The sequence below is a fragment of the Stegastes partitus genome, unplaced genomic scaffold, assembly GCF_000690725.1.
Source record: "Stegastes partitus isolate 25-593 unplaced genomic scaffold, Stegastes_partitus-1.0.2 Scaffold29, whole genome shotgun sequence".
Lineage (NCBI taxonomy): Eukaryota > Metazoa > Chordata > Actinopteri > Pomacentridae > Stegastes > Stegastes partitus.
The window spans coordinates 1,302,932-1,316,487 of NW_007577760.1; the positions used below are offsets into that span (position 1 = coordinate 1,302,932).

The window sequence follows — 13,556 nt, forward strand, 5'->3', positions numbered from 1 at the left end:
TAAAATAAAATAAAATAAAATAAAATGAAATAATAATGCAATATTTTACAGGAAAAGACTAAATAAAGATGGATTGATACAGATTTATGTAGCAAACAATGGAATTTCTTTTTCTCTCTTCCGTCGATAGACTCCTGACTCCCAATTATATTTGTGATCATTAGGAGGATCCTTTAATTAAGTAGCTCTATGGCACTTTTCCAGGTTGTTTTCTCCTGACTAGATCCTTGCTTGTGTTGTATCAGCTCTCAGATGTACGTTGCTTTGGATAAAAGCATCTGCGAAATGAAACTGTTGCAGTCAAATGACAAAATTCAACTTACACATTAATATACCATCAAAATAAGAACAATTTTGAATGCGACATATAATTTATCATCCAGAGGGATGATTTTCTGTCATAAAAGTACATTTACTTTTAATACTTCAAATACATTTTGCTGGTAATACATCTGTGTGTTAAGGATAATTTTGCATGCAGGAATGACAAAGTAATAGTATACAGTTTTCTTTAGCAGTTTTCTATCAAAGTGCCCTTCACATGAGTTTCCAAAAGATTATTTGCCATCATATAAATACTAACGTTTAAAGGTAGAAACACACACATTGCCAAAGGGAAGCACCTCCTTTGCGGTGTCTGAGTTTTCCCTCGTCCTCATGTTTGTTTTAAATGGCGCGGTCGTACATCACAGCGATTTTGAACATTGTAGGTTTCTTATGTTTGTTTTTTTCACGCTCCAAATCAGATAATGAAGGACTTGCTCTGTAATCTGCAAAACCGTATCCTAGACATTCTTGCCTCCAATCTGCTGATCTAATGGGTTTTGCTAAAAGATAACCATCTCTTCATTAGTTCTTCCAAACTTCAATGTTGCTATCATGACAAAGAGTGAGGTTGTTTTACTGTTAGCTGCTATGAAAGAAATTGCAGTAGGAATTAAAGTTGAGGTTATAAAGTGATCCCCGTCTGTTCCAACATGAAAACTGAACATTTGCCAACTTAATTAAACAGTGCTGTCTTTCAGCAAACTAGCTGCAGTGCCGACATCTACCAAAGAAATATCTGATTTTTTTTTTTTTACAATTCATACTTTCAGAATTATAGTATTCATGTTATTGACTTGTGTGAAAACAGGAAAGCTTTTCACAATTTGATCAAACAAACATAATAATTAAGGAATTAGTTCACCTAACAACTGATTCTTAAACAGGTGTGTGTTTTGAGGTTGAATTTGATTTTACAAACCTCTTGAAGTAGCACAACACTTAATCTTGAAGAGAAATCCATCCATTATCTATCCATCCATCCATTATCTATGCACCACTTAATCCTCACTGTGGTCGTGGGGGGCTGGAGCCTATCCCAGTGGACTTGGGGCAAAGGCAGGGGACACCCTGGACAGGTCGCCAGTCTATCACAGGGCTACACTTAGAGACAGACAACCAAGCACACTCACATTCACACCTACGGACAATTTACAATCACCAATTAACCTCAACATGTTTTTGGACTGTGTTGGAGGAAGCTGGAGAACCCAGAGAGAACCCACGCTGCACGGGGAGAACGTGCAAACTGCAAAAAAGATCCCAGGTGTCCTCACTGAGATGCAAACCGGCGACCTTCTTGCTGCGAGGCAACAGTGCTAACCACTGCTCCACCTTGCAGCCCTTGAAGAGAAATATCAAAACTAAATAGTGTAATCTGAGCTGGTGAAGTTCTGTTCTTCCAAAGCTTCTTTTTTTTTAATTAATAGAAACATTTAGATTCCAAAGCCACGCTTTATTCAAACTGATGACAGTAAAACACCATAATGTTGTTTTCAACTGCTATGAAAATCAAGAGACGGAAGAAGACAGGGTTTTTTTGGACTCTATGAACAGTTTATGCTGCAAACAGAATGCCCACTACTAAAGCGTTCAAGTGACTAAGATTGTGCTAGAAGTTACTTTACATATGTTCCTTGAATTGGTGAATGTTAGAAAAAGACCCCATGAAGGGAAATACTATTTGCCTATTCAACAAAACTAGGACGGCCTGCACTTACTGTCAGGCTGAGTTTAGTTATCACCTGCGTACATCCATCCTATGATCTCACATGCAAGCTGAGCAAACATCCAACTAACAGTGGTATCAACAGTAATACAGAATGGGAGAGTGTTGAGCTATCAGTTGACAGTGTTCGCAAAACAGTGGATGCGTACACCTCCAGCAAATGAACAGTATCTATTGCTCAATGGATCACTACAGCATATAGGGAGTTTTATATCATGGACATATTTCAGATCACTTGCAACAACTCAACTTATGAGTTGTTCTCAACAGCCACAGTCACCAATGTATAGGAGCTGCATTAGCTAACTAGCTAAGGAAGGGCTAAGCAACCTTAAACGTATCGCCTACTGCAACAGCATCCTTTTCGGCACAACCGCTAACCTCAGTGTGGGAATAGGGAAAAAAAACATCTCAGCACATCAGCACATGATAAAACATCACAACAAAACTCAAGACTTGCATGTGGGAGGGGGGAGGGTGTTGGGGTGGGGGAGGTGTCACAGCCCAGACGCTGGGGGGAGCACGCAACCACACGGCGCGTCACGCAGCCACGAGGCGCGTCGCATCAGCCCACAGCATACTGGTCTGCGACGGGGAGAGAGAGGAGGGTGGAGAGCCAACCAAGGCGTTGAGTCCAGGGTGTGTGTGTGTGTTGTGTGTCTTCATGTATGTGTATGTGTAAGTCCATGGACTCCATCGCCGGCCAGACTCAACAGTATCTCTGACGTCTGATGAAGGTGACGAGACACGCTCGTTGCCGTGGAGACGACCTCGAAGAGTTCTGGTCCAGAACAAAGTTCACAGGAGAAGGAGTAGGGTAGGGGAGGGGCTGAGCATCTGTCTGCGTAACATCCAGGAGAAGTGTAGAGGTATCAGCCTTCCAAGGCCAAGGCCGAAGCGGGGGAGCCAAATGAAGATAAAGAAAGATTGTTTGGGTCAGGCCGACACTGCAATATACCGTCAGTCCTTAGAGTCCCACTGGTTCTCTCTGTGATCCAAAAAAGCTGAATTTGATGGCCCATTACATCCGGATCGGGCTGTTCAACCGCTCCAAGGTGGTATCCATCTTGCGAATCAGTTCTTCCATTTTGCGATTTAGTTCGCAGATCACTTGAGTCTGAGAGTTGACAGCCCGAAGCAATCCCTCCATGACGGGCAGCTTGTCAAATGCCAAAACTGCTGCCTCCGTCGTTCGAACTTTGCGATAAAGCAGGAACCCACAAGCTCCAAACAGCAGGAAGCCTGTTATCATGATCACAATTAAGTAGACGTCTTCAACATCCTCCTGTACCCTCCGTTCTGCAAATGCTAACCTCCTGACCGCCCCTAGGACCAGACTCCGAACCTGGGGGAACAGAGCCTTCTCTGTTGCCACCCACTCCCTATAGAACTCACTCCCAAAAGACATTCGTGACACTGTTGACCCTACTACTTTCAAGTCCAAATTAAAAACACATCTGTTCCGCACTGCTTTCAACCTGTCACTACACAACATTAACTATGTATGTATGTATTTACTTTTTTTTTTTTGCTTTTCCAACTGTTTGTTCTGTTTTCTTTAGATTGACTTATTCTGTATACTTGCATTTGTTTTGTTTCTATTTGTTTGTTTGTTGTTTTTTTTTTTAAACATGTAAAGTTTTTGAGTTTGTGAAAAGCGCTCTATAAATAAAATGTATTATTATAAATACTCACAGAGCCATTTGGACCCATTTCCCACAGAAAAGAAAACACTGGGAGCCAAAAAACCCTTTTGAAATCTAAAATGACGATAATACTGTATATATTGTTTTTTTACCTTTATGCTATGTATAAAAAGCTATAGTGTGTTGCATTTATAAAATCAATGAACTGCTTCAGAGAAAACGTCTTTTTTTTTTCTGCAGGCAGCCAAAACATTTTGAACTCAAAAAAAAAAAAAAAAGGATGCTGAGTTGAAGGTTACTTTCAAGTAAAATACTCAATGTCTATTTGAGTCCTCCTCATATTTAGGAAATAAAAAGCTGAACTTAAATGATCCACCTGCAGCAAAGTAAAAATGACATCTGGTTGGCCTGCTGACTGCAGCTGGGACTGCTGACCAGACTCCTGACTGCCTGTGAGTGCTTTGGGACAGGAGGGAGCTCACAGCACCACCGCTGCTGGCTGAGGACAGTAACTGCAGAACAATACGTGTTGTCACATCAGAGTCCCCAAAACACCAGAAAAGTCTCCAAAAACACCAAAAAGAGTTGCTAGATGTGTCACTAGTCGCTTTTGACCAAAAAAAAATCAAAAAAAGTTGCCAAGAGGATTTCGAAAGTGACCAGATTTAGCAGAATTTAGCAAAACTGCGCATGAATGAAACTTCATTCACATACTTTGACAATCATGAAAACAAAGGAGAGACGTCATGCTGCAGTGCCCGCCTAACATTTTTGTGGAAGGCATAAAAAAGAAAAGAAAGTAAAGTCAGTCAACTGATTAATGGTTAATCACATCTTTTAATTCCTTGATCGCAGTATTATAATCATATGAATACTAACTTGCCTCATACTGGTGTGGAGCCTGGATATGCAGAATAATCTAATAACCAGCAGGGTCCAAGTGGTGGGTCGGCCTTTACAAAATTTACATTTTCTATGTGAACCTTGGTTTAATGTCTTTCTGCAATCATAATATAGACTTAATAAAGAGTTGAAACTGTGGAATTGTCAAAATAAGATGACTTTAACAACTTCAAAGATACTTAAGAGAAAAGAAAAAGGGAAAAGTATGCGTGAAGGATCCTCAGAATCGGTTACTATAATAACCCTGTATACACACATTTGATTGGTGGATTACATATTTTCCCCCTGATCTTGTGAATATTTTTAAATTTAGATTATATATAGGCTCTCAGTGAGGATTTTTGAGTTAATAATAAACCTTAAAAGACCATCAAGAACATACAAGAACATTAAGATTCTTTAGTTTCTGCTCTCTGACTTTGCAGCTTTCCCATAGCTGCCTTTTGTGCTGCCAGTCATAACCTCCCCAAAATAATATGTTTCTTCTCAGTGCTTCTGTTTCTATCTTTTGAACATCTTCATTGATTTACTATCGAAAAACCGCACGTTATCGCATTCCTTAGTTTTAACCATCCAAACCAGTAAATAGTGTTACCCCATTGCCAAATCGAAATTTATTGCAGACTTCATTCCAGAAGCACCTTATAGTATAAAAACCATTGTAATGTAGTTGAGACAGTTTTAATTAAGGTTTTTCAAGTGGCTTTTGACGTTCCCTCTCATGCTGTTGATAGAGGTTATGAATTTATGTGATCTCTTGTTCCAGGAAAGAAACTTGTGAAGATGACACAGTCATAGCGTGAGAGGATGATGTTTGGGTGTTTTAAGTGTCTTTGAAGAGATAGCCATTAAGTCGTGCTGTGACAGGCTTTTGTCCCCAGGGGAGGAAGGATCAGGAAGGTCTTTGGCTTTCTCTTTATGGTATTTATTTTTCTAAGGCACTTACATTTCACTGTGGGGAAATTTGCCCGACAACTGTGGCAATATATGCTTGCTGTGTAATGCACTATAGCATGGGCCTTGAGTAAGATGCCTATGTGCCTGTACCTGTATTGGAGATGCTGCATGTGCTGCAGCATTCCAAGGGGGTCATAAACACAGTTTAAGTTATCAGAAAGTATTTCTTACTGCCATGCTGATACTTTCTGCTCTAATTATGCAATAATGAAAATCACACTTGCATGATTTATCAACAAGGTGGTAATTATAAGGAACTGTCTAGACAGGCAAACTAATGAAAAGCAGAAGTCATCTGTTTTCAGAACTATTGGCCAGTGGGGAATTTGGTTTGCTCTTTTCAAGAACATATCAAAGACTTTACGATTTTCTTCCTTATTACCTATACAATTTTGTTATGTGTAACTTTATTGTTTATTTTATTGGAGCTCATGACAAAGCAGAAATGGAAATATAATATCCATACCCAAACCATTTTGGAGCTTCTCATAAGTATATTGATGAGATATGAGAGAAAAGATAGCATACTGATAACAAGTTTCACCACGCCAGGTTTGCCAGGTTTGCTAGGTTTGTCGTTTTTCTTTGAAAGTGTGCTACTTTTGCAATACTGCTACAGATTGTATGGGCGAGCATGTAAAAATCAGGAAGGTCTGGTGAAAGATGCCTTTGAATTGCAACATAGAAAAACTAAATATATGTTTACATCACAAGCTGCCCTATATAACTATTAACAAGCGCAAAAACCTCTTAAATAAACAGAGAAAAACAAATATTTGCTTCAAAATGTTGACTTTATTTCTTAAAATAAAATGATACTTTAGGGAAAAGTTAGAATTAATTAATGAAGATTTGCAGATACTGTGAAAATGCAGCATCACAGGCTACAACGAGTCTGCAATTCTACAACAGGTTATTGTTAATCTATAAAAACAAAGGAAAACATACAGAAGTTCAGAAATATGTTCCATTCTATGCAGATGACAATGTCATACTACAGTTTAGTAATATTCTTATTCCTTAATTTAAAAACTTAAATCAAAGTTATTCTTTGATAATCTATGCATTTTAATTTAAGATAAACGTTTTAAAAACAGAATCACTTGGGATTTAATATCATCTCTTCCACTGTTGATGTTTGAATGTTGAGGAGGAAAGAAGAGTTCACACTTTTACACCTTTGCTGGCATCTGCAAAGACAAACAAGCAATTTAAAAGAAATGTTGTTAAATTAAGGCATGGTTCAAACTGATTACTGTTTCTATGTATTTGTATGTCTCATAATTGCAGTACACTCCTAATGATAATAAAAAAAATATTGTTGATGGTTACCTGGCTGGTCTGTATGGGCTGATCCTGCTGGAGCGGTTGAGGGGGATCCTGGGAGGGAAGAGCATTAATATCAAATGATGGAATCTGAAAAATAAACAGAAGTGCATCAAGTTCATGAGAAAAAAGTACAAAACCCCTTAGAATCAATACAATAAACATCTTATGAGACTATATCTGTTGTTTTCTTTTTCTCACATTCAGGGGTTGCTGGGGAATATTTTGAGGGGGAAATTCAAATGGAAGAACCTGCAAAAAACAAATGAAGGCGGTGAATATATAAATATAAACAAACTATGCATAATGGAGATTTAAAATAAAGTATGTCTCACATCTGGCACTGGAGGGACATTTGTCATAGGAGGGATCTGTGGCACTATCTGGAAGAAAAAAAAAACTTCTTATTTAGTTCTGTACCATGCTTATTTTCATATTTTTTAAGTATGCATGGAAAATATTTCAAAGTTTGAAATGTTTACCATTTGCCGACGGAAGTCATATGGGTAGAACTGCAAATGTGAAAACACAAGACCACAACAATGTCAATAAATCCTGCTCCAGTGAGTCTTTTAATTTACCGAACACGAACAGTAAATCAAGTCGTTCCAGTCACAATAGTTTCTGTATATGGAAAGGGCAAAAAAAACTAAACAACACTTACGACTTCCACACTCTGTCTGCCTGGTGGCTGAGGAATGGAGTACTTGATAAAGCCATAAGTGGGAAAGGGCTGCAGAAAAATGCACAGGAAGGAAAATCAGTCGATAATAAAAGAAGTTATGTAATGTTTTATCTTTATATATATATATATATATATATTTTTTTTTTATATATATATATATGTGAAGACACTTCTGTAAAATGTGTGTGTGCTTGCCTGTGCTGGGTTTACGCCTCCTGCGGCACCAGGAAATGTGTGGGGATAAATCTTAGAGAGAAACACAAATATAAATACTTGCAGTGAGCATAGCTGATAACCACAGGAAAAACCACATTTCATAAATGCTGATGTGGAAACTGCATGTGGAGCGATGAAATAATGAAGCTGACATACTATTTCCACACTATAAGCACCAGGAACTCCAGGCTGTTGGAAACCAGCTGTGAAGGGATTTTTTATCTAAACGAATGAGAAATTGTTGAGAATATCAGTAGAGAGTCAATTCCACACAGCAGTGTTTCTGTAATGCTTCTAGTATGCATCATGTGTATTCATTATTACCTGTGCAAGTGGAGCCGGCAGTCTGGGAGCAGTGAATTTAGGCAAGTACTGCAGCTAAGGGCAAAAACAGACATTTTTAGATAACATAAAAGAGGGCCCTACCTGAGAGAATAAAAGTCCTTGCTATGTTAAAGTACCATTACTATTTAACACTCACTGGTACAGCACAAGCTGTGCTAGCCAAGCAGAGGCACAGAACGGCCAGGTTCATTTTTGACCTACAGACAGAAGATTCATCATTACAAACTGTCCTGGATGGTTGCATCCTCTTAGAAAAGCCTGCAGTTCTTTAACTCACCCTCTGCAATAAAAAAAAAGCACCACAGAAAAAGAAAAATCGATGCTGGAGATGTTGGAGATGATGCCAGCTGATAGTATTGTATCTTGCACAGAGTTACTTTGGCTTTTATAGGCTGCCCGCTCACCACACAGCCAATCACACTCCATGCCAGTGATGTAACCCAATGAGTGGGTACAGTATAGGTGTCTAGTCTTCAGCTTTACTAAATGACCAGTGGTCAAATCCACTTTCTGAGTAATAGCAGACTGTGTTTGATTACACTGTCTACAGTAGAGCACACCTCCACTCTGTTTGCTCCACATTTTGCCTTCATGACAGTTTTGGGGCACTTTATAACTGCAGTATCTGGCAGAAATTTAATCCAGTTTCCCTATACGATAGTCAGCGCCGTTTACAATCAATAATCTATTATTGCTGATTGAATGATAGTTGTTTTCTCGTATGTGGTTAAAATTGAAGAGTTCACTTACAAAAAAAGATAACTCCATCTTCACAACCCTTCAAAAAAACCCACTTTTTCATCGTCTACGTGAGACAATATCAGTCAAAGTTAAATTATGTCTATTTTTGTCATGTCATTTTTTTCCTGAGTCAAATCCACTCAACTTCAGTTTGATTGATATTATCTCAAGCAAACAACAAAACATAAGTTTTCTGGAAACAAAAATGGAGTTATCTGTTTTTGCAAATGAACTCATCATTAACCACTGATATTTAATATTTACCATAAAATCAACTCAGTTACTTTAGGATTTTGGGAAACAGAATTAAAAACACCAGTTGCATTAAAAAGAAAATAATGACAACAAACCTATGATTGGCTCAACAAAATTCAAGGTATTTAAAGTAACAAATGTGTTGCATTCTTGCACAGAAAATAATATGTAACTTTCTAAATCTCTTCATAGCAATTTAATATCAAAATAATCCTCATAGCTGATGTACATAATGATGTGAGTGTTGACTGTAGTTAATGTTAGTCCAGCTGCTGAAAACAGCTGCTCACCTGGAACAGATGTCCACTAATACTGTCACAGCAACTTTAGCAGTCTGGGAAATTTGTCAGTATTTATTACGACATCTAAAATCAATTTCTACTCAAAGCAGACCATCTCTGATACACTTCATCGCTTTATTTTTAATGCTGCTGGAAGCATGTGATCAGATTCCTGCTGCTCCTGAACATCAACAACTACAGCTGCTCTCTGCTGACACACACAGTCTGTTTAAGCATTTGAAAATCCTAGTTTAGCATTACCCAGAGTCTGCACAAAGCTAAACTTGACCTCCGCCAGACACACCTGTGACCCCTTATTTAACAATAAAAGGCTCCACCTGGTGGTGCAACCAGATACTACAACGAATCTGCCATACATGTTCTGACATGCATGTCCCTAGTCCTCTCAGTGTTCTTCAGTTATAGGTATATTTTCATGCGTCCATCCATTCTCTATAGACCGCTTAATCCTCACTAGGGTCACGGGGGGGCTGGAGCCTATCCCAGCCGACTTAGGGGGAAGGCAGAGGACACCCTGGACAGGTTACCAGTCTATCACAGGGCTACACTTAGAGACAGACAACCAAGCACACTCACATTCACATGATACACTACAACTTATTAAAATAAACTGTAAACTTAACTAAAATTCAAACTAACCTCATGTTATTGCTTCTATGTTGTCATTTTTATTTTTTTTTTGCCTGTCTGTACATTTAGCTACGGCTACTTGTGAAGACTCTGTCAAAAAGCTGATTTTCCAGCGAAATATGTCACAAAAATGTATAGTAAACTGCAAAACTACATGTGATTCATGGATTGGGCAGCTAATATTCATTACATATAGTTATTTGAAGCAAAGAACCAGAAGAGAATGCGTTAATGAGTTCTTTTTATTTATTGTGAAGCACAGAAATAGTGAATTTGAATGAGAAAACATGTTATTGTTGTTGGAAAAATGCAATAAATCACTGCATAGCACCATGTTTTATTATGAGACATAGAGCACTTTTTCTAAAATAAAAAGAAAACACAGCACCATCTGCAGAGCACCACAGTCTCCTGAAATGCATAGCACCACATTTGTCATTATTTGGAAAATAGCATTGCTAGCTGGTCATTGTTCACGAGGGGTTGGCTGCTGGTCTCACACCTGCGGTCGCCTAAAATGGGAATAGAAGCAATCAGGAAAATAACATACAATCTTCAGATGTTTTCATCAATTATTTTGTTAAAACCACAAACAGGTCTGAATTACAGTATTATGGTGCAAAATAAGTGCCTTGCGAGTATGTGAATTTGTCTTTTATGTGTGTGTGTTTGTACCTGTGTGTGAGGATCCTGCTGACTCCGATGTTTCTAGTCGTCATCGTCATCGTCATCACCCATGGGTTTGGCAGCCTGAAATGACAGAGGTTTCTGATGAGCCAATTGGGAGTGAGGACAGACTCCCACATGACCGCTGATGTTTCTCAACAGCTCAGCAGAAATAGTTGGAAGACTGTTTTCTCTGATGTAATACTCACTTATTTGAATGAACCTGTTGCACTCATCAGCGCTTCAACTTCATTTTAACTTTAGATTACTACCTCCTGCAGTCATGTGATTTATTTTTATACACATGAATAGCACCTGACAGTGACTAAGTCTTACTGTTTTTTCAATAAATTTAAGAGGTTCACAATCCACATCAATGTTATTCTTACAGGGGCAGCAGCAGCAATGACAGGCTCAAGAGGTGCAGCAGGAGCAGCAGGAGCAGCAGGAGCAACGGGATCAACGGGAGCAACGGGATCAACGGGAGCGACGGGGGCAGCTGCAGCGGGAGCTGGGAGGTCAAAACCAAAGGGGATGTACTGGAGCAGATAGAAAGAGATCATTAGTTCAATAAATGCTCTCAACAACTTCTATAAGAGAGGTTAAGCTCTTCAGACACCCACCAAGTCCTTGGTGTCTCTGCCATTTGCCTGGAGGATCTCCTGCTTGATGAACCCACGGACCTTTCAATAAAAATACAATTAGGCACACAAACATGTACTTAAAACGGCAGTAAATCAGGTATAATTACAAACTATGTATATATGTGTATATATGTATATATATATATGTGTGTGTGTGTGTGTGTGTGTGTGTATATATATATATACACATATATACACACACACACATACATACATATATAGTTTCACTGATATTGTCTCAGGTAGACGATGGAAAAGTGGGTTTTTTTGAAGGTTATCTGTTTTTGCAAATGAACTCTTCATATATATATATATACATATACATTATTTTTTAAATCAGTATCAAACTGTACTGTTGCACTTACAGGTCCTCCAATAGGCTGTCTCTGGGCATCAACAGGGAGCAGCTGGAAACGAAAATTGCCAAATTACACATAAGAGTACTTAATGGATAGAAAAGTGCTTTCGAACATATAAAACTGTGGTATTTGACACTTACAACTTCCAGAGTTCCAGCTGGGACTCCAGCAGGGATAGCCTGGGCTGCCTGTAAAGACAGTATTTATGATATTCAGGTTTAGATGAGTAAAAAAAAAAGTTTGCAAACTAAGAGAGTAAAAGAACTAAGCAGCTCAGCTGTGAGGACATGATCATCAGTGGTGAGCAGATAATAGCAGACCTGTGTGCAGAGCCTGTTCTGCGATGTGTGAAAATGTGTCTTTTAGGTTTTTGTGTGTATACCATGATAGACACCAAGTGATCTGCACTGTTTCTTTCTACCTGAGCTGGAGCGTGATGGATGTCAAACTCCATGTACATCTGCGGCTGTGAAGGAGAGGAAAATAAAGCAGATTCAGTGGAATGCAGGTCAGTGTAAAACAGATTTTTCAGACAAACTTGTATTGGTAAATATCATTTACAGCTAAATAATGAGAGTCAAGAAATCCCTAAAGTTTTCCCAAAAAAATGGAAATTTGATGATCTGCTGATGGAAATCAATGATGATCAAAAGCTTCAGAGCAGATATTGTTGAGGTGAAATTGTGTTCTCTGTTATTCACAGTATTAAATATTAAGAAGGATGCCTGTAACACAATACATGTGAGAGAAATAAGAGGAAGTGAAGTAACAGAAATATCTTAGAAATAAAGTCTTTTCTTACAGGGGCACAGACGGCCATCCCAAGGATGCAGGCGGAAAGCAGGATGTATTTCATCTTGAAATAAACTGACAAAGAGAGGATTTAGAGAGTTATTACATTTTCTAACATTTACATAATCACTTAGAAAAGCATAGAAATAAGATGTAATTGTAATTTAACATTTCATTCTATAATAATGGTCTACATTACCTCTCCTTTCTGGCAGCACGTGAGGACTGAAGGACCGTTGAGGAGGGGTGTGATTTGTGGAGAGAGATCTACTCCTATTTATCTGCTGACAGAACAAAGGGCGAGCAAACTTTTTTGACAGGCATTGGTGACAAGCCAAAGGTTTTCATTTTACGATTATGAAATTGGCAGCTATGTGTCTGTGAGAAATCTCCTAAAACATTTTTGGCTGGAAATGCACATTAATCACATTTGATCCCTTGGCGATTTGTTTTTTCAGGTTTTTTCTTGCAACATCTTTTACAGTCACGAAGGGCATCGGGTTTATTTGTGAATATTTATCCAGAGAAAAGGCGATCTTTAGTACCTTTTTAACTTTGCATTTTAAAATATCACATTATGTCACAGGCATCTTGTATACCTGCTGTAATACGTCACATACCGAGTTACAGTTGATGATGGTTAAATGTGTGTAATGATTACATTAAAACTGGACCAACATCAACATGTGCACAGCTGTTGCGATCTTCTAATTTCTGTGCAAAGTAACACATGTTTTGTTAAATATAGGCGGATTTATTGTCTTTGGTGGAACTGTAAATTGGTTACAGCTGGGAAGTACAGTGCTCAAGCCATCACTCGGCATCGTGTTTTACACTTTGGGGACACTTAAGAGCTGCACTTGGGCCAAAATCCGCTACATGGAAAGAAAATGTCTCAGCCCGATGATTAGATACCCACTATGTACACTCCTCTTACACTATGGCACAAGTGGGAAGAAAAATACTGAGAAAGCAGCATTCAAGCCATTTGAGTTCAGTTCCGGAAGTTGCTACAGGCTCACATTGAAAGCTACTC

The 13,556-nt window shown here is 38.5% G+C and overlaps 2 protein-coding genes across 2 annotated transcripts; both read right to left on the reverse strand.

Moving 5' to 3' along the window:
* Positions 1–6,334: 6,334 nt before the first annotated feature.
* scpp5 (secretory calcium-binding phosphoprotein 5) lies at positions 6,335–8,485 on the reverse strand. Its single transcript, XM_008298651.1, has 11 exons — positions 8,409–8,485; positions 8,268–8,328; positions 8,111–8,164; positions 7,943–8,008; positions 7,766–7,816; positions 7,550–7,618; positions 7,368–7,397; positions 7,221–7,268; positions 7,087–7,137; positions 6,892–6,975; positions 6,335–6,749 (listed from the first exon to the last, which is right to left on the reverse strand). The coding sequence occupies exons 2-11, from the start codon at positions 8,319–8,321 to the stop codon at positions 6,732–6,734; spliced, it is 525 nt and encodes a 174-aa protein (XP_008296873.1). The 5' UTR covers positions 8,322–8,328; positions 8,409–8,485; the 3' UTR covers positions 6,335–6,731.
* A 1,798-nt stretch (positions 8,486–10,283) lies between these two features.
* Positions 10,284–12,777, reverse strand: scpp7 (secretory calcium-binding phosphoprotein 7). The gene is made up of 9 exons (XM_008298640.1): positions 12,720–12,777; positions 12,531–12,595; positions 12,150–12,194; positions 11,869–11,916; positions 11,735–11,776; positions 11,349–11,408; positions 11,115–11,264; positions 10,735–10,809; positions 10,284–10,571 (listed from the first exon to the last, which is right to left on the reverse strand). Exons 2-8 carry the CDS (start codon positions 12,582–12,584, stop codon positions 10,768–10,770), a joined length of 441 nt encoding a protein of 146 aa, XP_008296862.1. The 5' UTR covers positions 12,585–12,595; positions 12,720–12,777; the 3' UTR covers positions 10,284–10,571; positions 10,735–10,767.
* Between the last annotated feature and the right edge of the window lie 779 nt (positions 12,778–13,556).

Coding starts and splice junctions, on each gene's coding strand:
- scpp7 (XM_008298640.1), bottom strand. CDS start 12,584: ATGAAATACATCCTGCTTTCCGCCTGCATCCTTGGGATGGCCGTCTGT. Junction 11,265..11,348: donor GCAGAGACACCAAGGACTTG/GTGGGTGTCTGA, acceptor TATCTGCTCCAG/TACATCCCCTTTGGTTTTGA. Junction 10,810..11,114: donor TCATTGCTGCTGCTGCCCCT/GTAAGAATAACA, acceptor CTGTCATTTCAG/GCTGCCAAACCCATGGGTGA.
- scpp5 (XM_008298651.1), bottom strand. CDS start 8,321: ATGAACCTGGCCGTTCTGTGCCTCTGCTTGGCTAGCACAGCTTGTGCT. Junction 8,009..8,110: donor TGCCGGCTCCACTTGCACAG/GTAATAATGAAT, acceptor TCATTCGTTTAG/ATAAAAAATCCCTTCACAGC. Junction 6,976..7,086: donor TTCCCCAGCAACCCCTGAAT/GTGAGAAAAAGA, acceptor TTTATTTTTCAG/ATTCCATCATTTGATATTAA.